Source organism: Podarcis muralis, chromosome 8 (assembly GCF_964188315.1).
Source record: "Podarcis muralis chromosome 8, rPodMur119.hap1.1, whole genome shotgun sequence".
Classification (NCBI taxonomy): domain Eukaryota; kingdom Metazoa; phylum Chordata; class Lepidosauria; order Squamata; family Lacertidae; genus Podarcis; species Podarcis muralis.
In genome coordinates this window covers 48,982,769-49,004,386 of record NC_135662.1, presented here as the reverse complement: position 1 = coordinate 49,004,386, position 21,618 = coordinate 48,982,769, and the positions used below count along the sequence as shown (strand labels likewise).

Sequence of the window (21,618 nt, the reverse complement as noted above, 5' to 3'; positions counted from 1 at the left end):
TGGTGCCCTGAACTTTCAGACAAATGGTCTGCAAACCAGTAGAATGCTTAAATAAAGTACTTTTTTCCATTACAGAGTAGAAACAGTTTGTTATATTCAGAACTTAATTATGGTGATGGAAAGCCAAGTCAAGAAGCAGTTGATAATTTTATTGATAATTTCACTGCTTCGGGTTGGGTAATTCACACAGCCAAATTTATCATATAATCCAATTAATGAAGCTGAACTCTTATATTATGAAAAGAACTATAGTTGATAAGGATCCATCCAACAGGGCCTCGATACCATGCAGAACTGCCTATATTAGTTCATTTCATTTAATCCAGTGATCCTAAGAGAGTACAGTAGAAAGAAGAGCCAATTTCAGCAGCTGTCAGATCAAATATAAAATATAAAAAGCACTTTTCAGTGGAATGTAGTGTTGGCATATTCGTGGGTCTACCACTCAGCTTCTGCATTATCTTGTACAATTTTCTAAGTCGAAGCCTTAAATTTCAATACCTTTCCTGTCATTTTCCCTATGTTCAAGGTGCGTTACAACACCAAGAAGAGATAAAGCTCAAAATAATACGAGCCCATACTTTAAGAAAATGCTTAGTCTCAAGATTGTGTGGTCAAGGGAATGCGTGCACACAATTTGCAGTGCTGAAGTACCCAGCAGATAGCATTCCTGGGCAACTAGCAAACAGCAGGCAAAAGGAGCTGAATCTGGGATAACCACATTACGCTGGCTATTGAAGACCACTTTTATTTGAAGTATAACAATTTCCTCCCTCAGCAATTTCATGGGTCAACTTCAAACAACCTACTTAGATACGCTGCAGTAAAAATCAAAACTATTATGAACAAGGGGCCTAAGAATATATAGGGCCATGATGGGATCCAAAGTATATTTTAGTTTACAAATTGAAAGTTTAAAAATATGCAAATGAATATAAACAGAAAGTAAGCATTCTTCAGTTTACATTATTTGTCCTTATAGCAAGATTTCAATTTCCAGGCCCAACGAACAGCAGGTGGCAGCAAAGCAGACTATTAAGGTGGTAGAAGTGCAAGAGACAAAATCCCAACTCAGGTCTCATCCCAAGCTGAAAATCCAAAATATCTATCAAGGCATTTGTGCCTATTAACCTGGTTATCCTAACCTCTCCCTTTCCCCCTCCTTTGTTGCCCCAACTGTAGCAGCTGTGACAAAATATTAAGATTCTCATTAAAAACTACCTGGATTCAGTCTACAGAACCAAATCCACCATGAATATAGATTTTTCATACTACCCAAGACACCTGGTATATGTAACAATACTTGATGCATCTGAATTTCACCAAGTACAAAGAAATTGCCTCCATTGTTTATGAACAAGTAGACATCCATATCTCAGGTAAGCAAACTGTTCAATGTCCCAGTTTGACGCTTAAGACAAAAATCAACCACTAACGTCCATTCTCTCCATGGCTAAGATTTCTGAAATTCAGAGTTTATGCTAACATAACCTTAAAGGCGAAATATTTTATGAGAATGTTTACTAGTACAAATACTTTTATGTGAGCACGTTGAATTTGTAATCATAGAAAAAGTTCTAGAAAAAGTTTCACTGATTTGGGGATATTAACTCAATTGTCTGAAAACATTTTGTGATAACCATAAACTAAAATATAGTGATCAGGTTTTTCTCCTGGGGGGGGCAATCTATACACTATGATGGACGGCAACTTCCATCAAAGCCTTTCTTGTGTAAGAAATAAAACTATTAGAAAACAAACGTTCTTAAAAGACACCACCTATTCATCTTACACACTTACAATATTAGGTAAAAGTTAAAGGTAAAGGTACCCCTGCCCGTACGGGCCAGTCTTGACAGACTTTAGGGTTGTGCGCCCATCTCACTCAAGAGGCCGGGGGCCAGCGCTGTCCGGAGACACTTCCGGGTCACGTGGCCAGCATGACAAGCTGCATCTGGCGAGCCAGCGCAGCACACGGAACGCCGTTTACCTTCCCGCTATAAAGCGGTACCTATTTATCTACTTGCACCCGGGGGTGCTTTCGAACTGCTAGGTTGGCAGGCGCTGGAACCGAGCAACGGGAGCGCACCCCGCCGCGGGGATTCGAACCGCCGACCTTTCGATCGGCAAGCCCTAGGCGCTGAGGCTTTTACCCACAGCGCCACCCGCGTCCCTACAATATTAGGTACCAGCCCAGAATTTTTGCAGCAAGATATCATTTGATAACCACCTGAGAAATTGCTAATACAACCAGGGTCTCTTTATAATAATAATTTATTATTTATAGCCCGCCCATCTGGCTGGGTTTCCTCAGCCACTCTGGGCAGCTTCCAACAGAATAAAACTTCAAACATTAAAAACTTCCCTAAACAGAGATGCCTTCAGATGTCTTCGAAAAGTCAGATAGTTGTTTATTTCCTTGACATCTGATGGGAGGGCGTTCCACAGGGTGGGTGCTACTACCAAGAAGGCCCTCTGCCTGGTTCCCTGTAACTTGGCTTCTCGCAGCAAGGGAACCGCCAGAAGGCCCTCGGCCCTGGACCTCAGTGTCCAGGCTGAGGAATGGGGGTGGAGACGCTCCTTCAGGTATACTGGGCTGAGGCCGTTTAGGGCTTTAAAGGTCAGTAATTCACCCTACAGGCAACGTTGTAGGAACAGTATGTGTGCACATCCACAACCACCCATTCCAAAATTACTTGAAACTTCCAGCCTTCTCCCAGCATGCTTAGAAACAAAAAAAAAATAACACCAAAAGAAAATGTGCAATGATTTCTCCATGCACAAATATAAAAACATTTCTCCAAACTAGACGTATTTGCTGAACATGCTAACAGATTTTAAAGAGTTGGCCTGATTCTTCAGACCATGTATTAATAGTCCAAAGCAGTAACTATGAAGCTTTATCATAATACCACCAATCTTAAGGCTTAGTTGGAAAGACTTCAACACCTTTACAAATTTTCAAAATAATTCATTTTTTACAATTAAACTAATAGCACCCACTTAAAGTATTGGGCTACGGTAGTGTATCAGTCTACATGTAGACAGCAAAGATATGTGCATTGGGATGTATACCTCAGAACTTCATTTAATATTATGTTATCAGAGGCTTCCTTTTTAAACTGTTTAAACAGCTTCAACAATGCTTCTCTGCCACATTATACTTACTGAGCAAAAGAAGGAATACATATTTTATTCTCTGTTCATTCATCTGCTTCTTTTAGGCTGTCTATATAATTTGAAATACACAATGTTTTCTATCATAATTTGTATTCGGCTGTAATGTACACTAAGACATGTTACAAAGGCTTATGACTATCCAGGCTGCAGGATCAAGTAATTCACAACATACATGAAATCTAATGTTAAGGGGACAGAAGGTTCTCACACACAGAGTTTTCAGACGCTTATTAGTAACAGGGACAGATTTTCCTCACATTTATGTACACAAGCAAGCAGGCAAAGTTCTAACCATTTCAGGAACAGACAATTTAATCCGTGTTACATAATTTCACTGAATACAGTTGATATCATCCAAAATCACTCCTGAGAGCAAAAAAATAGTTTAGCATTACATTTTATATACAATTATGAAAGGATTATTAGAAACCACAAGCGCATCCATTTAAGGAGCACTGCACTTTACGTATACTGGACATGACGCCCAAATGCACTTTGACTTGTTCAATAATAGTTCTCTTTAAAACATATAATCCAACTACATGGCCCAACAGGCTCTCGCAACTTAATTTATCACTTATTCAATATTTATGATAATCAGATGGTAGTCTCTGGATCATCATTATTTTCTGACATCAGGATACTTCTCAATATCAAGCTTCTAAGTTCACTTTGTCTTTGATGAATTATTCTCTAATCTCTAACCCTAAAATGTGTAGCTATTACTACAAACCTTTGTGTACACTCCTTTAACAGCAAATGTAACTTTTAAATTTTCTCCTTCCATATAGAAATATCCAAATGCATCCAGAAGTTACAGCCTGTACATTAGCCCCCCCCCCTCCCCCTGTAATCTTCCAATGGTCAAGTTCCTTTAAGGAATAAATTATTTCTTCTGACGTACCATTTATACACCACAGTATGGAGAGTCTTATGGTTTCAGAACTGATGAAATGAGAATTAGACTTGAGCATACTTTTTCCAGTCACCATGGTCAGAGAAGACTTGAATGCAGATACCAGAACACATAAAAAGGAAACGTTTGTATTTGCATGCTTTTAAAGTGAAACATCATGCAATGGTTTGTTCATCTTCTTCTTTGCAAATTGCATGTGTTATAAAAGTTTGCCAGAGACAGCAGTGACAGTACATGATGTATATTTTCCAATAAAAAAAGCACTAGAAATCAAAGGCAACCAATATGTATATTTTTGCTAGAACATTTCTCAGCTACATAAGATCGAACAGTTAGCTGCATCCATATCCAAGAATATACAAAATTCTGCCTACAGGAATAAGCCTTTCAAGAATGTCAGTTCTGAAATAACTCCCTATGGTGGCTAACAGTTAAAAATAGCTAAGTATTGTGCTTTCAAAATTATCTACTTAATGACATAGAGATCAGAAATGAAACAAGCCACGAGGTTAAGTGAGGAGAAGCAGTTCAGACCCAACAAAATAAACTTTCTAGAACATAGAAGGTATGCATAGCTAATGGGCAAGTGTGCCAAGACATATTTGCTGGACAAAACTTTATTTTCCTTTCATAAAACTAAACGATAAAAGATTGCTCAGCTGGAATCAACCTAAGGTACTTAAGGAAAAATTATTTGGAAAGGTCACACAGAATGTATTTCCAGAAAACATCTGGACTAGTCAGCCTGAATGCAAAATTATTGATCATTAAAGGACTACTGGGGACTCCAGATAAGGGAGCATCAATGAATCAACCGAAATATACCTATTTGATACCTGCAAAGTCCACCACTATTTTAAAAGACAAGTTTAAAATACCTGCCTCTTGTAATTAGTCCCATGTCCCAAAACAGAACTAATTCTAACCTTTCATTTTGCTTAAAAAGCCAGAAACCTTTTCTGCCGCTGTTAAATAGTATGGAAACAGCTATGTTTCTTCCAAAGCTTCACTGGCACCACTTCAAGCCACAGCTAGTGAACTGAACATTCATCTGTGACAAGGTTATGTGTAAAACTTGAAGGAAAACTTTTCTCAAAGTGGAATTCACAGAAACAAGCTACCCAGCATAAAGTATGTTAACAGTTTTATTTTTTTGTATGTTAAATACCATGGGACAGGGCTGTAAGGATGAAAACTTTAACAACTGCCTCACAAGGGGTAAGAAATTCTGCCATGATATTAGCAAAGTAAGGTAAAGGATAAAATTTACACACTAAGAGGAATCATTTCCCCGCAGAATGCCTCATCATATTCCTGAACAAGTGGGATTAACATTCTAATAATCATTTTCCAAGAGGCAAGAGCAACAGATAATTTTTTTAAAGGATTATTAAAATAACATTTACAAGACTCTGAACAATTTTTGAACTCTTATTAAAACCACAGAAAGAAAGAACAATTCTTTATTTATGTATGACTTTTCATAAAGGACTGAATGTGCAACTGACACCTGCTATTGATGAATTAATATACAATTTGTCCAGCAGCCGACCAGTTTGTCTTTTTATTGTGTTGTCTAACCGTGCAAGATCATTAGAGGCAAAGCCTGTATGATGCTGTACACAATAATGGTCACTTGGGGCCATACTACCAATGAAGTGGTAGGTAAATACATTTTTTTCTGGCCAAGAAAAAAAAGGAAGCTGCATTCTGCATGCTTCTCTCTCTTTTTCCCCTCTCTACAAGATGAATTTCCCTAAAAAGAATCCAATGAAAATGGCTGCAATTACAACAAGAAGTGAGGGAAGAGGATTGGAGACATTATCTCGGAGAGCCAAGCCTGATGTTCCAGGTTTATCCAAGTGTGCCACCTTTCTCAGCCTCAAACCTTCATCCTGAAAACACATGGGGGGAAATAATCAATCAAAAATCATCAAAGAGATTGTTACAGATCTGAATTTAACCAAAACATTTTAAAACTTAAGACAGGTTAAGATGAGATACAAATTTATTTGTGTGTGTGTGCACAGTATCTGACTTTAAAAGATGTCAAAATGTAGCACAAAATAAAACGTAGCATGTTGTGTATAAATTAGCAACAACAGCAAAATATAGTAATCCTTCTACTGTTATTTACCATCAATAATAGCCTGTTTACAAAACTGGGGAAACATAAGACCCAACTATTTAAACTGTTCCACTGATGATGGCAATTTATCCCAGAACACCACTAGTAGCTCAGGATTGCAAATTAATCAAACAGCATAACACTGCACCTTCTAGATTTTCAGTGACCACAAGATTTGTATGGCTTTGTGTAATGCTCAGAAATGAAACGTAAAAACAAGCACAAACAAACAAACAAACAAAAAACACCAAGGGAAAGCTTACACTGCCCTGGATGCAAGGAAGTGTAAAAGCTGAAAACTGGGGCAAATCCTATCTCTCCTTTACCCTCAACCCCTGTTCAACAACTGACTTCATTTAGGACAGTCCCCTGATTCTCAGGAGAGGCCAAACCCCTTCTGTCAGTGGAAGCCACTGACTATGATTATTAGTCAGGCTGTTATAGTATTATTTCAAGGGTGGGTTGGTTTTAAATCAAGGAGATTTTAAAATTACCAAGAAAAAAGGATCAATTTAAGTAACTGAAAACTGATCCCCTTTAGGAATAATAAGAATACACTCAAATATCTTATAACAAATAAAATACATGTTCACAACTAATTATTATTCCTATGTACTTGTATTGTGCCATCAGTACATGGTACTTTGCAGAACAGAATAAATCAGATAGGTCCCTGACCCCAAGGGGCTTCCCATTTAAGATGGGCAGTGGGTGGGGGAAGCTACAGGGACAGGCAGAGAATGCCAAGGGTAGGGAAGAAAGAACGTGGGCAGATATTTTATAGGCCATGTTGGAAGTGATGCATAAGGAGCAGCAAGGAAAAATAGTCATGTAACAGAGGAAGGGACCTTCAGTCAACTGTGATAAAAGCCAAGAGAACTGATGTCATGGGCAAGGACATAATGAGAAACAAGGACTAAAAGAGTGAGACAAGGCTGCAGACAAATTTTAAATCATGCATACCACATAGATTTTACACTGTGCATAATTATATATGCCTAAAGATAAGGGACAGGTTTCTGTTTGGCTGTTTGGCTCTCTGTACACATGCAAGCATACTAATCAAGATCACTTGAAGGCTAACAGCTGCACTACTACATATGTTTATCTAGAAATTAAGCACTACTGAATTTGGACTTACTTCTGATTAAAACTTCATATATCAGGCTGTAAATAAACTGAAACTTTCTAGGAGCAAAGCTGATAGTTACTAGGCAAAGAAGACTGTTTGGAATCCCAGAGCTTTGTGCATGAGCAGAAAGAACTTCTACTTGCACATGATATATGAGGTTGGTGATTCCAGCTGCAGAACTGCAACTCTTGGACAGAAATCATACACTTTCAGGTACCATACTTGGACCCTCTACAGTACCTTGGGGTGGGAGTGGCTCTTTTGGGAAGGGGGAGTGAGAAATTTTCTACATGCACATGGAATACTTCAAATTTTATCCAAGTCAGTGTTGGTCCATGAGATGCAGAGTAAGTGTTATGTTCTTTTGTTTGTAGTCATAAATCTTCATGATTTAAAAGTGGGTGATCCTGCACTCCTATTTTATACCCTCCAGCTACTTCATCTCTGCAAAGTGTGTAGTTTTCACAGACACTAGAATACAGGACATACTCTTGATGACAATTACAGGATGACATCTCTTGGATTCAAACCAAGAGAACCTCACAGTAAACTCACATATAAAAGAAAATACTTTCATAGAAAAGAAAGTACTTTTTCACATAGCACAGTTAAACTATGGAACTTGCTCCCACACGATGGAACGCCAGTGATAGTCACAAACTTGGGTGGCTTTAAAAGAAGATTGAACAAATTCATGGGGCTATCAATGGCTGCTAGCTAAGACAGCTATATGCTGCCTCAGCAGTTGGAAGCAGTATGTTTTTGAATAAGAAGCTAGAAACTACAGGAGGGGAGAGTGCTCTTGTCCTTGAGTCCTGCTTGTCGGTTTCCCACAGGCATCTAGGTGACCCAGGCAGGATCTTAGAGTCTAAATCCTAGTTTAAAATGTGAACTAAGTTTTAAGAATAATTTTATTTTCATCAACAAATCTGATTAGTCAGATTCTGGTTTGGAGGTAGTGCTTAACAACAGGCACATGAACAGAGCAGGCTTGGTGCTAACAGGACTATCAGTTAAGAAAAGTCGCTTAAGTTGAAGCCAGCGTCAAATTATTTTACTGTGTGTTATTAAAAAATTAAACTTTATCTCTGACATTAAAAATCTGAAGAATTAAACATACTCTGACCGGGAAATTTGCTGTAGGTTTGCTAAATCCTATGGGTGACATCCCTTCCTCCCCTCCGCAGTTCCTTATGCTCCTCCAAAATCTGCTCAGGTGTGAGGTGGGTGGGGAGGAGAGCCCTGTGAAATCCCATCATGTCTGCTACTGTGATGTTGCCTATTGCCTACCAATTCTTTGTTCTTGGAAGAAAATGATATGGGATGTATAATAAGGGTACTATGATAAATACTTCCGTTTAAACAGGGTGGTTTTTTAAAAACAACTTTCATGAATCTGCTCTTATGAACTTACTCTCAGATGTCTGTTTTCCTCTGATAGTTTCACCACATCCGCCTGAAGTCTTTTGCATTCTTCCACTAGCTTCCTTGTTTCAGTGTCATTAAGCGAAACACTGTGTGGTTTTGGCATTGGACCATCCTGCTTAGCTGTATTCAGTATTGGAGCAGATTTGCTTGCATCTATGTCATTCTGCAAATATTAAAAATGGTTTCAGAACAGGATTTTCTTTAATCAAAGCTAGCATTAAGCATTTTTTTGTTTTAGTACCACGGGGGGGGGGGGGGGAGAGAATACCAAGTTAGTTACAAAGATGACAAAGCTGAAAAAACAACCAGAGAATAACCATTCTTAAAGATGATTGATAAAGATATGTTGTAAGACCATTTCCCCATTTTATTTCATCTCTGAAATCTGTGTATGAGCTTTACTAAATCTTTCCCAAAGAACAAATTGTTTTAAAATAGAAGTATGCACAAGCCTGTGTTCTCTTATAGTTCCTAGCACAACTGAAAGGAATAAAATGTAAACAGATGAGGTATGATGATGGAGAACAAAACACTAGGAGATGTATAGTTATTACACTAAATCCTAGGTCAAGAAGAGAACAAAAATATCAGCATAGATACCTGAAAGCAGACATTGGCAGACCTCTAATACAAAGAGCAATTAATCAGAAGACAATGAAGAAAGATGGTTATTATTTATAAAATTCATATACTGCCCCTTATCCAAAGATCACAGGACAGTTTACAGTATTAAAACAGAAAATACGTAATATAATAACCAAAGGGGGGGGGATACACATGCACACACCCTGTGGCTATGTGTATGCACATGAGAAAGTTGGGGTGGGCTAGTCAGAAGAGCCAAAGGATCTCCAAGTGGTTTAAGAATAATGACAGTGTGCTGTAAATGTGATTCTGTAATTGCTGTGTCTGAAGTGGTAATTGCCTATGTAGCTGAACGTGTATAAAAGATAATGCCCAAAAGGATCAAAGTTCAGCCAGCCTGATTTTTTAGAAGGCTGACTCTACATACATTTGTATTAATAAAGGCCTAATTTTTCACTTAAAGTCCACTAGCATATCTTGGGAGAACCCTAGATAGGGTGAACCCTTTACAAAAATTTCCAACATCAAAAAAATATTTTAAAATTCAAGTGGATAAAAAATAGAGAAACAATTCGTACCCACCTGATTCTAAAATGAGAAAAACTCAACAGAAATAAACATCTTAGCCCTGGGTGTAAGACAGAGAGTAATCGAGTCCACACAATGTTCCTGATGACCCAATCATGGTTGGGAGATCAGGAATGTTCCTGGGCTTGCACACTCCTTATGCTCCCCTTTCTTAATGTGTTTGCCAACTGTGATTTTGAGCTAACCAGGATTAGCAAAAGGTAATGCTGCCTTACGGTTAGTTGTTATAATGGAGAGGAATAAATTAGAGCATGGCAGAGAAAGAAGTTAGGACATCAAGAACTGAAAAACTATGTATTTCATGTGGCAGTCACTAAGCACAGTGGGCAATCTGCAATACGACTCAAGAAACTTCAAATATTTAGGAAACATTTTTACTGTATTTGATTATAATACAAACAGTATAGGCTTGAATAAATGATATGGCAATAGTCACAGATTTGCTAAGTACAGTAAGACATCATTGTGTATGCTGTATGCATTTGACACATACAAGGCTGAATCAAGCACAAAATTTGGCTTCCTAAAATTATCGTTTTTTTAAAAAGAGTTTTAATAGGAAACATTTATTATGCATAGTACCTAGGCCAGTACAAGGTTTGGAATTAAAATAACTGTAACATTTCAGATAAGTATATTTTGTAAACTAATAACCCCCTTAATATCAACTGTTATCGCCGTCAATTATTGACACATATTTCTTTAAGCTACGGCAAATAATTCTACCCTATGCACATTCCTTTTTTGCAGGAAAAGTGCAAACCATGGTTTGCTGGTTCAGAAATAGTGACAAACTATGATTTGTGAAAACCAGAAAATAACCACATGTACAAGGCGAGGACGGAGTGAATAGGCTCTTTTGAGGCAGCTCTCAGAACCAAACCATGGCTTGGTGTAATATCAGAACAAATCCAAAAATTTGTTTCCAGTTGCCAAGGAGAATTTAGGCTCCTGCCCTAAGACTGTTTCAACTGCCTTACTGACCCTTTTTGGTCCCTTCCAACTGAGGCCTTTCACTTCTTCCCCTTGCCATATATCTCAATCCTAGCAACAAAAATTAATAAAGCAAAATTTGAGAGCAGGATACACTACAAAAGTAATGCTATTTAACCCATTTTCATAGCTGAGGTCTTTCTCAAATAATGCCCTCTTCCAATTTAAGCCTATTGATATTTTCTTAGCTAACTACAATAAATTTAATTAACCACTGAGGCACTAGAAGAGTTTGAGTGCTTTCAGCTCCCTAAAACAAACCTGATTCATCTTGTGTTTGACCTCACTGCCTTGCTCCATCATGTCAATCTTCTGGCTATAACTTGCAGGTATCTGAAGATTCTTGCTGTTGGATGGAGTTATGTGTACGGATCCTGACGAAGATAAAGTCTGAGGTGGAAGCTGAGACATGCCCTCAGCACTCAGCAGATCTCTCATTGCAAGACTTAGGGGAGTGACTAAACCAACGGCTAAAGGATTAGGCTCTGCAACCCCTCTCTGCTACTTAGAAAAACATAAATGTTATGCACAAGCAGTCAAGTAACAGCTTACAAGACAGGAATAGGCAAAAAAGCTAGCTTCTTTTATTGATTTCATTGACTAAGGGTGCTAATCTAATCACTTAGAAGAGAGTAAGCCTCACTGAAAACAGCAGGCCTTACTTCTGGCTAAATACGTATATGATTGTGCTATACACAATACAGTGGTACCTTGGTTCTCGAACTTAATCCATTCTGGGAGCCCATTAGAAAATCAAGGCACAGCTTCCGATTGGCTGCAGGAGCGGAAGCTGCGCCAGACATTCAGCTTCTGAAAAATGTTCACAAACCAGAACACTTACTTCCGGGTTTGCGGCGTTCAGGAGCCGATTTGTTCGGAAACTATGCTGTTCGGGAACCAAGGTTCCACTGTATACTGTAAACTATATACAGAACCACATATAGAAGCTAAGGCTGCTTTTGTTGGGGTTTCCACAGCAGTTCCAACTGCTGACAAGAAATTTTAAAAGCAGCTTGACAGCAGAACTTCAACGGCAAAACCATAGCAAACAGATTTCTGGCTGGATTATAGTATATCCTCCAGCTCAGTTAAATTCAATGTTTCCTCTCTCCTATATTCTGTAAAGCAGCACTTTCTATAAAAAATAGCAGTGCTACATAACTAGTTGTATCAAGGAAACATGCTTGAAATACAAAAACATCTGCAAATAATCTTCTGGTTTAATAAATGGAAAACTAAGCTAGCAAATATCAAACATCAGTGCATGGTGGACAAAGTGAATAATACTTCTGAAAAGCTTAAAACTGTCTTTCTTCTTAAAGTGGATGATATAGTATATAACTTTCTACCCCAACCCTAGAGATTAAAGCATGGTCTTCCCTGTCTCTATCAATTATCGACTGGTAAATTACCCCAACCTACTAGATTTAGAAGTTCCTACATCCTTGTCTGGATATACCGTATTTTTCGCACTATAGGACGCACTTTTTCCCCTCCAAAAATGAAGGGGAAATGTGTGTGCGTCCTATGGTGCGAATGCAGGCTTTTGCTGAAGCCTGGAGAGCGAGAGGGGTCCGTGCGCACCGACCCCTCTCGCTCTCCAGGCTTCAGGAAGCTATCCCAAGTCTTGCAAGCCTGGCGGGATGTCCCGCGGGCTCGCAAGGCTTGCGGGCAGCAGCCTGCACCCAAAAGCTGGGGACAGCGGGGAGGCGCAGAGCCGCCACCCCGCTATTCCCCGACCTGATCTGGAGGCTGGCGGGGGGAGAAGCAAGCCTGCTTCTCCCCCCCCAGCCCCACAAGCTCGGGGGATAGGGGGATGACGAAGCGCCGCCATCCCGCTATTCCCCGACCTGATCTGGAGGCTGGGGGTGAGAGAAGCAAGCCTGCTTCTCCCCCCCACCATCCCCACAACCTCCAGATCAGGTCGGGGAATAGCGGGATGGCGGCGCTCCGCCATCCCGCTATTCCCCGACCTGATCTGGAGGCTGGGGGTGGGAGGAGCAAGCCTGCTTCTCCCCCCCCCCAGCCCCACAACTTCCAGATCAGGTCGGGGAATAGCGGGATGGCGGCGCTCCGCCATCCCGCTATTCCCCGACCTGATCTGGAGGCTGGGGGTGGGAGGAGCAAGCCTGCTTCTCCCCCCCCCCAGCCCCACAACCTCCAGATCAGGTCGGGGAATAGCGGGATGGCGGCGCTCCGCCATCCCGCTATTCCCCGACCTGATCTGGAGGCTGGGGGTGGGAGAAGCAAGCCTGCTTCTCCCCCCCCCAGCCCCACAACCTCCAGATCAGGTCGTGGAATAGCGGGATGGCGGCGCTCCGCCATCCCGCTATTCCCCGACCTTATCTGGAGGCTGGGGGTGGGAGGAGCAAGCCTGCTTCTCCCCCCCCCAGCCCCACAACTTCCAGATCAGGTCGGGGAATAGCGGGATGGCGGCGCTCCGCCATCCCGCTATTCCCCGACCTGATCTGGAGGCTGGGGGTGGGAGAAGCAAGCCTGCTTCTCCCCCCCACCAGCCCCACAACCTCCAGGCTTCAGGAGAGCCCCACCGCCAGCCCCACAAGCTCGGGGGACAGCGGGAGAGGCGCAGCGCGCCCTTCCCGCTGTCCCCCGACTTGGCTAGAAGGCTGGCGGGGGGAGAAGCCTGCTCCTCCCCGTTGCCAGCCCCGCAAACTCGGGGGACAGCGGGAGAGGCGCAGCGCGCCTTTCCCGCTGTCCCCCGACTTGTCTAGAAGGCTGGCGGGGGGAGAAGCCTGCTCCTCCCCGTCGCCAGCCCCGCAAACTCGGGAGACAGCGGCAGGGGCGCAGCGCGCCCTTCCCGCTGTCCCCCGACTTGGTTAGAAGGCTGGCCCAGCCCCGCAAACTCGGGGGACAGCGGGAGAGGCGCAGCGCGCCATCCCGCTGTCTCCCGACATGGTTTGGAGGCTGGCGGAAGGCTTCCTCCTCCCCCAGCCCCGTAAGCTCCCAGAGCGATGCCAAAGCTGCGCGCAGCTTCGGCATGGCTCTGGGTCCCGTTCTGGGGGAGGGGGAAGCTCGGGCTTCCCCGCCCCAGCCCCGCGCCTGGCGGGGGGGGGAATATTTTTGCCTTTATTTCCCCCCCCAAATCTAGGTGCGTCCTATGGACCGGTGCGTCCAATAGTCCGAAAAATACGGTAGGTTTTACTTTTCCCCACAACCCAACCATGTATAATCATGCGAGAGCTGGCCCTCAACTTTCCCACAGCAACCTTTCCTTAGGTACACTGTTCAAAATATTGCAAATGGAATTCGAGGCCATACATTTATTTACCTTTGTGACAATGACCACAATAACTAAGTGGCAATAGCTTGGGCCATTGATGTGGGGCAGGGGGAAAAGAGCAAAGCATAAAGGATATTGGAGGGCAACAGATTTGTAGAGGCAAAAGAACAAGGATTTAAGAATCACAGGCAGGAATTCTTAAGTTGTACCAAGGTTATCATCGTGCCATTACTGTGGCTATCTGAAGTTTTTTAAGTATTTTGCAAAACAATTGCCCATTTAAGTCTCTCAATAACGAAAATTAGAAGACAGTTTTAAGAACATTACAGATCTCAGGGCCTTAGGATTTAGCAGCTTTTTCATTAAATCTAAGAGTTCTGTGCTCCATAGCATGATCTTGGCCATATCAATTTCTAGATACCCTGACTACAGTTACACCAGTGGCAAGGCTAGCCCTGCTTTAGGAAACACTATGAGATGGCAGGTAGTAAGGGCAGGAATTGCTGTCTGAATGCTGCAAGCAAGCGTTTTGAAAACTGTTGTCCCTGAACGGGAGAGGGCACTGGAGCTCTATTTTAGGCAGCAAATGTCTTGGGTCAACACTGAGCAATGGTGCATCTTCATGCAGGAATCAAGAAAAAGCACATCCTTGTTCTGCTGCCCAGGACAATGTCCTACGTGCCTATACAGCATGTGCAACTTAACAATAGGCACCAGATAAGATGGTGCAGCCTAAAATGGCAAAGAAGGGATTGGATGCATACTGTCAGCTTCCTTCTCACACTTGTAGCTTTTAGCTACAGCACTGAAATAAAAAATATAGAAGTTCCTATGCTAATAACCCCTTTCACTCATGCTTCCAACTTGTTTCATCCTCCTTAACAGGAGAGTATTGTAGGATTGCCCGTAGCTCATTGTGTCATAAAAACATAGAGCTTTTAGAATATATTACCATACTGCTTTATCTTTCGAAATGCTACCCTTCTTCAAAGATTTTTATGTGATCATACATGGGAGTCTTGAAGTTTTGTTGCTCAGTTCCCAGTGACAAGGTCATTGCACCTCTTTGAAACACACCCCATCTTCCCAACTTGCACTCACTGTGTAAGCAACACAGTTTTCAAGAGGTGGAACCAAGGCAGCTTTCACTTTGACAAAATGAGCTAGGGATATGCATGCAAAATTGCATACGGCACACACTGATGCAGAAATAGACTGATACAGAGGTTACAGAAAATAGTGCACTTATACTGTATGCTAAAAAGAAATGTAAAAATACAAATCTTTTTGTGTGTTAATGAATCACTGGTTACACTGCCCCATATTTTAATTTATTTAATACAATTACATAAACTGTTCAGATACAAAACAACTACGAAGCACATTCTTAGCTTAAGATACATTGTTATAAAATCACTACTTGAAGTTGTTTCATTTTTGTTTATTTACTTACCAGCTTATCATTTTCATTAGGCATTTCAAATACACATCTCAATTTGGAGTCCATTAAGTCATCAGACTTTGCATCCTTCCACTAGGACAATGAAAATAAATTAAGTTTTAGCTGATTTTTAGTAAGTCATAATATGCAAACTTTGTCAAATACACAGTATTTTAAGACTGAATAGGCTTAGAAGTGGGAAATCATGGTTCAAATAATTACTTAGACATGAAGCTCTTAGGCAAACCAAGTCTGGGAAGATATTAAGCAAAAATATGTACAAGTCTTGTGTCTGAGCACACTGGGGTATGCTACTGTAAGTTTTCCTGGTTTAATTAGCCATACATTCCCACTTTTATCCCACTACACTCCCCAAATTGGGAGGCTATGGTTACCAGGATCTGAAACCATTGTTTGTTCCATTTCTGGCAAGCATAGGCTTCCAGTTTAGATGTAACAGAAAATATAACATACACAGGTATGGGGCTTGTGTACCTCTCTGCTTAATAAACAAAGAAATGATACTATCTCTCAACCTAATATTCAGTGCTTTGGTAGATATCAAATAGGAGGGGAAACTAAAACATGTCATGTTCAAAGATAGTGGGGGGGGGGGTATTTTATTTTATTTTTTGTTTGGATCAGGCTATCAGGAAGGAAATTTGATTGGCATATTACCTGAAAGTAGAAATTCCCCCTACTTTCTAGAATTAGAAACTCTGAAGTTGTATTTGCCACAAAATTGATAAACACAAGACTCTTCAGATTATAGATCTTATCGGGGAAGTGAAACAGCAATCCAATAAATTACCAGTAACAAGGAAAGATGTGCACCACTTTGCAACAGCATTTATTAAATTTAAAGGCAGAAAACAAAGATAATCCTTGTAGATACTACTTCCTGCGCTTAGTACTGTACAACCATCTTATATTCTACTGAAATTTTGTCAGAAAAGAAGCACACAGAACGTCCTTGTTACTTAAAACAGTGTCATCTTTGAGATCCTGACTGAGAGAACAAGGCCATTTTTTCTTCAAAATAGAAGTGGTAACATTAAGCACACTTTTTTTAAAAAGTGTGACCAACATTAATGTCTAATGCATTAAAATGGCTAGTTTATGCAACTAGTTCCAAGTAAGTATTGGTGTACCAACGACTGATGGCAAATACACTTTCCCCCCTGAAGATGAAGAAAGGAGCTCAAGGCTTAGTTCCTAAGTGGAATGTACATTTTGAGGTCTCTCGCAACAGTATTCTTCCAGCTTGTGCCAGCAAAGCAATAGAGGAGGAGAAGTTGGACAGACTCAAAATATATGTTGAACATAATACAAGAACCCTAACGGATAAAATATGGCGAAAGGCAAAAAGTAAGAATTCATATTGTTAGCTTACAATACTGAAAATAAATCTATTTACTTACCACTGCTTCCATATCTGTAATGTTTGAGGGGGCAAAGATTGTCTGTACCATAAACTTATGTTTACTCTTCTCATTTGGATCATAGTCAAAAGGCTGTAACATCACTGTATAATAGACAAAGTATGAATTACTAGAGGCATGCAACCTACTTTTCCTGTCAATTTCAAAATTTTAAACTCAGCATGAAAGAACTGTGCAATCATTTGGAACAGATAATAAACAAGATCTCTTGCAAGAATCAAGTTCTATCATTTATTGCAAATTTGCCTTTTATAGTTATCTGTTATGCCCCAATATTATGAAGACAAGTTCACTTGCAAAATCAGGATTTTTATTTCCACATAACAACCTGAGCTTCCGCATTTGATGTAAGTATGTAATTAAGTTAAAGCAGACAGAAGTTTGAAACATCTGAAAATGGTGGGAAGAATTTATTAAAGGGCCACCCATTACCATTGTGATGTATGCAAATATTGGGTAAGAGATGCCCAGGACCTTGAATGTTAGCAAAGGAGGACAGAAGAGATCTGCCACACTCCTTCAAACAGGAATGATATGATCACCAGAGAAAGAGAGTTTGCAGAGAATTCTTCTTGCCCTAATATTTTGCATATATAATTTGGATCCAAAGATACACTCCTTGGATCCAAGCTCTAAAAGAGAAGAGAGTTGAGAGAGTTGACTTCTTCCAGTCTCATCATCAGAGAGAAGGTAAGGATGGGAGAGAAACTGGAGGAAGTCAAGCACGGGAGCTTGGGAAGCCTACCACAGATGGCACTTTGATCATTTACAGATGATCAATACATGATCTAGCTTAGTGCTCTTTTTCATATGTGTGTCTGCCTCCCAGACAGTATCTCTGTCACTCTCACAGGAGACAGAGTATTAGTGTGGATGTGTGACTGGAGTCAGTGTATGCATGCTTTGGCCCTGTCCATTTTGGAATTTGCCCTGCTCACTGCTCATATGTGGACCCAGACAACTTTCATTATTAATAATAATAATAATAATAATAATAATAATAATTTTTATTTGTATCCTGCCCTCCTGGCCGAGACCGGGCTCAGAGCGGATAACATCAAATATAAACATTGATATAAAATCAAACAGTAATTAAATCACCTCTTAAAAAGAAGTCAGGATAAAATTTAAATCTGAATTAGATGGCTTTCTGCAGGATTTGGGTTGGGAACAGTAAATGCTCATCAGGCCCAACTGTGTACGCTGATCTTATATGGGCCATCAAAGGAATGTGGCCCTTAGAGAGGAAAAAGGTTCCACACTGCTAATAAAAGAAAGAAAAACAACCAAACATTTTTACCTGATACAGTTACAGAAGAACCTGGGTCAATAATTCCACTGTTTGGCCTCACACAGTATCGACGAGGTGCTGTAGTCTTCACTTTAAAACATACTTTTCTGTCCGATGGATTTCGTAATTTAAGATTTGTAGTGACTACATCTGTGAAGGGACCTGAAATTGTTAAAGGTTTATGTTTAGTAATTAGTCTATTTGTTAGATGTGATCTCCAAAAACAGGCATCACAAGCAAACCAATAGTCCAAATCAAGACATATCCACAGACCATGTTTAAGAGGTAGTCAATGGTGACCAGCAAGTTATTATTGTCTTCCATCCTTTCTCCCAATATCTTGCAGTTTAGAAAAGCCTACCAGCAAGTCCCTGCCTCAATTAATACTCTTTTTGTGCTCTGCTCTGCTCAGGCAATGTTTCTCTGGCTAGTTTTTGACAATTCCCTTCTCCTCCTATAGTCCCCATGACACAGCCCATACTATTCAAACCCTCTGGAGATACCTTTCAGAGGGCAGAGTGGAAAATAAGTTGTAAGAGCAGCCTTCCATTCACGTAGCTATTGGTGCTACGGCAGTGAAAACACCAAAATAAAAATTGGGAATAATTAGAAAAAGGATCCTCTGTGCAATACTGTCCAAAACCTCTCCTGCATTTGCCTAAACTACTCTGCTATCACAGGAATATGATGTCCAAGCCGATAGGGAAGGGAAAATAATGTTTAGGGAATCTGCAACATTTATTCTGGAAAACAACCTCATGGAAGACAAAGACTGGAAAAGGAACATGCATCACACACACATACCAGAACGGTAGTGGTTTCTGTTCTTCAGAGACCTACTTCTGAACTGCCGAGAATGGTCTCTGAAAAGACAGCATAATTTTCCCCCATTGCAACACTGGGCTGGGAGGTTCATCTACTTCTAGCTCAGAACTCCAATGTGGAGGAAGAAGCCTTGTAAACCAATTTACAGAGATTGGTGGGCCTCATCTGGCCCATGGCTCAGCACCCTGCACTACGCCAACCTATTTTCATGACTGTCAATAAAAACCAGCAAGGATCCATCCATTTGAATGATTTTATTATTATTATTATATTTTTTTGAGGCTGGCATCTCACTAATAGCCACAAGGATAAGCCACAGCTGAAAAAGAATGAAAAAGAGAAGGCACGTAAACAGCCAGAGGCAAGCATGCCAATGAGGCAGCAGATAGAGGCAGAGGTCTCAAAGGACAAAAAGAAGGGAACAGTGGCCAAGAAAAGAAACAATGGAGAAAAATCAGCTGTAAAAAGATGTGCCCTGCTATGACCATATTGCTACAAAAATTCCCATCATTTGGTGGGTATCCTATTAGCTGAAAACAGAACTATACATTTGTGTTATTGTGTCATTACATAGATCTATGGTGCACGTGCATTTGAATACTCCCTGCAGCTGGATGATCACTGAGTAGCTAATTACCAAAATAAGCCAAGCATCTTGCATACAGGGAAAGGCGGAAGAAATTAGAATATTTTAGTTCAGAAAATGGAAGCCAAGATGGAACATAATAAAGCTTGTAAAATCATGATGTGCAAGGAATGAAGAAAAGTATTTCCTCTCTCTGAGCTCTTAGGTTCTTGGGTAGTACGGTGAAATTAACAACTGGTCCAGGACCAATAAAATGAGATATTTATTCAACATATAAATGCACTGGCCAGGAAATTTTAAAAATGAATGACCTGGCAATAGGTTTAACCATAAAAGCAAAAAATGGATCTTTCAACATGGAAGATCATGTTACCCTTGCACAAGCGTGTTGGAATTTCTCCTATGCAGCCCATTTGGAAAGAAATTATCATTTGACTTTAACCATTTTATGCCAAGAGCTCTTTAAATCCTCTTCAACTTAAAAGAAATTAAAAAAAACTAGATCCTCCATACTCAGAGACAACATCTATCTGATTACCTAATTCTAGGGACACTGTATGTTTTCCAGGATCACCTTACTGGCTGCTGTTGGTGACGGAGCGCTGGACTACACTGAACCCAAGTCTGATGTAGCAAAACAATTATGATGGAGAACAACTGTCAGATCAGGTGGCATCTTAGTAGCCCTTATGCTACATGCAACCATTATTCTTCTGTAAACAAAATACGAAAAGTAGAAAACAGCTCATGTTTATAACACATACATGCTAGACTGTCAACATGGTATCGAATTAATAGTATCAGTGTATTCCTGAACATATGTCAACTTATGCAAGAGAAATTCTTAGCACAGAAAGCTTTATAAAAGCTGTTTAGCTCTTAAATGACAGTGAAAGATATTACTTCTATGGAGAAATTAAACAGTGTGAGTGCCTGCAGAATTTTAAGGGAGCAACTTATATTTGGGTATTGTCTTTTTCCCCCCTTGAATTTTAAAGGTGTGGCTTATATTCGGGCCAATACGGTATATAAATAAAACACAGGTCTTACAGGTGCCACCTGACTAAAAGAAGCCACATCTGACTATACAACCAAAAATGATTGTTAACACCACTAGCCAAGATGGGTTTACATACAATCCCTTTCTAACGTTATTCATCTAGGAACCATTCAAAGCAATTAACAGGATTAGCACTGAACATTCAGGGGTATCCCCCAGAAGTGAATAAAAGCAAATCACATGCTGAAAAGGCTCTGCTCCAAAAACAGAATTTGACTGTTATTAACTGTAGAACAAAAAAGAACTTAACTAAAACTGACAGATTTTTCCTTGATGCACAGTTATTTTCAAAGTCATTTTCTAAATTTCTATCACAGGGTAAAGTACAAAGAATTATTGTTAGCTGGCCATTGTAAATAATATAAACATTATGAAACTGAAGAAAATTATGCATGCAGCTAACAAATTAGGAGTCTTTTAAAAATAAAAGATTTTAGCTTCAACATAGCCAGAAACTGGTCAACGGACTTATTTCTGAATTACTTCAACAAAATCTCATTACCACCAAGGGCCTTGGTATGAATGCTTTTTAGAGCACTACTTGTTGGGCTATGTTTGACTATACTGTAGAGAAACTAGCCTTCACCAGACTGGCTAGAAAATGCATTCAGTGTGCTACACTTTTAAAATTAAAGACGGGTCCTCCTGGTATCGTGCTACATATTGCCAGAGCTAAGGATGAAAGTACAGCACTAAAATTTTCCTCTTAACATTTTCTCATAAAGAAATGAATATGTCACATTGCACTTAGAAATTTTAGCTACCTTTTAAGCAGAGCTAGG

The 21,618-nt window shown here is 40.3% G+C and overlaps 1 protein-coding gene and 1 long non-coding RNA gene across 3 annotated transcripts in view; one reads left to right on the top strand and one right to left on the bottom strand.

The window, feature by feature from the left end:
* The first annotated feature begins 1,581 nt into the window (after positions 1-1,581).
* LOC144328718 (uncharacterized) lies at positions 1,582-4,016 on the top strand. The gene is made up of 2 exons (XR_013393958.1): positions 1,582-1,808; positions 2,186-4,016. It is a non-coding gene; the product is annotated as an uncharacterized LOC144328718 (long non-coding RNA).
* Positions 4,017-5,223: 1,207 nt separating this feature from the next.
* The window catches only part of VAPA (VAMP associated protein A), a 28,535-nt gene continuing 12,140 nt past the window's right edge, over positions 5,224-21,618 (bottom strand). The window contains exons 2-7 of one of the 2 annotated variants that reach the window (XM_028737362.2): positions 18,375-18,527; positions 17,054-17,157; positions 15,645-15,725; positions 11,212-11,451; positions 8,771-8,947; positions 5,224-5,991 (exon numbers count right to left, since the gene is read on the bottom strand). In XM_028737362.2, the coding sequence (XP_028593195.1) occupies positions 5,836-5,991; positions 8,771-8,947; positions 11,212-11,451; positions 15,645-15,725; positions 17,054-17,157; positions 18,375-18,527 (911 nt within the window). In that variant the 3' untranslated portion in view covers positions 5,224-5,835. The remainder of the gene's footprint in view (positions 5,992-8,770; positions 8,948-11,211; positions 11,452-15,644; positions 15,726-17,053; positions 17,158-18,374; positions 18,528-21,618) is intronic. The other variant, XM_028737363.2, reaches the window with a different exon arrangement.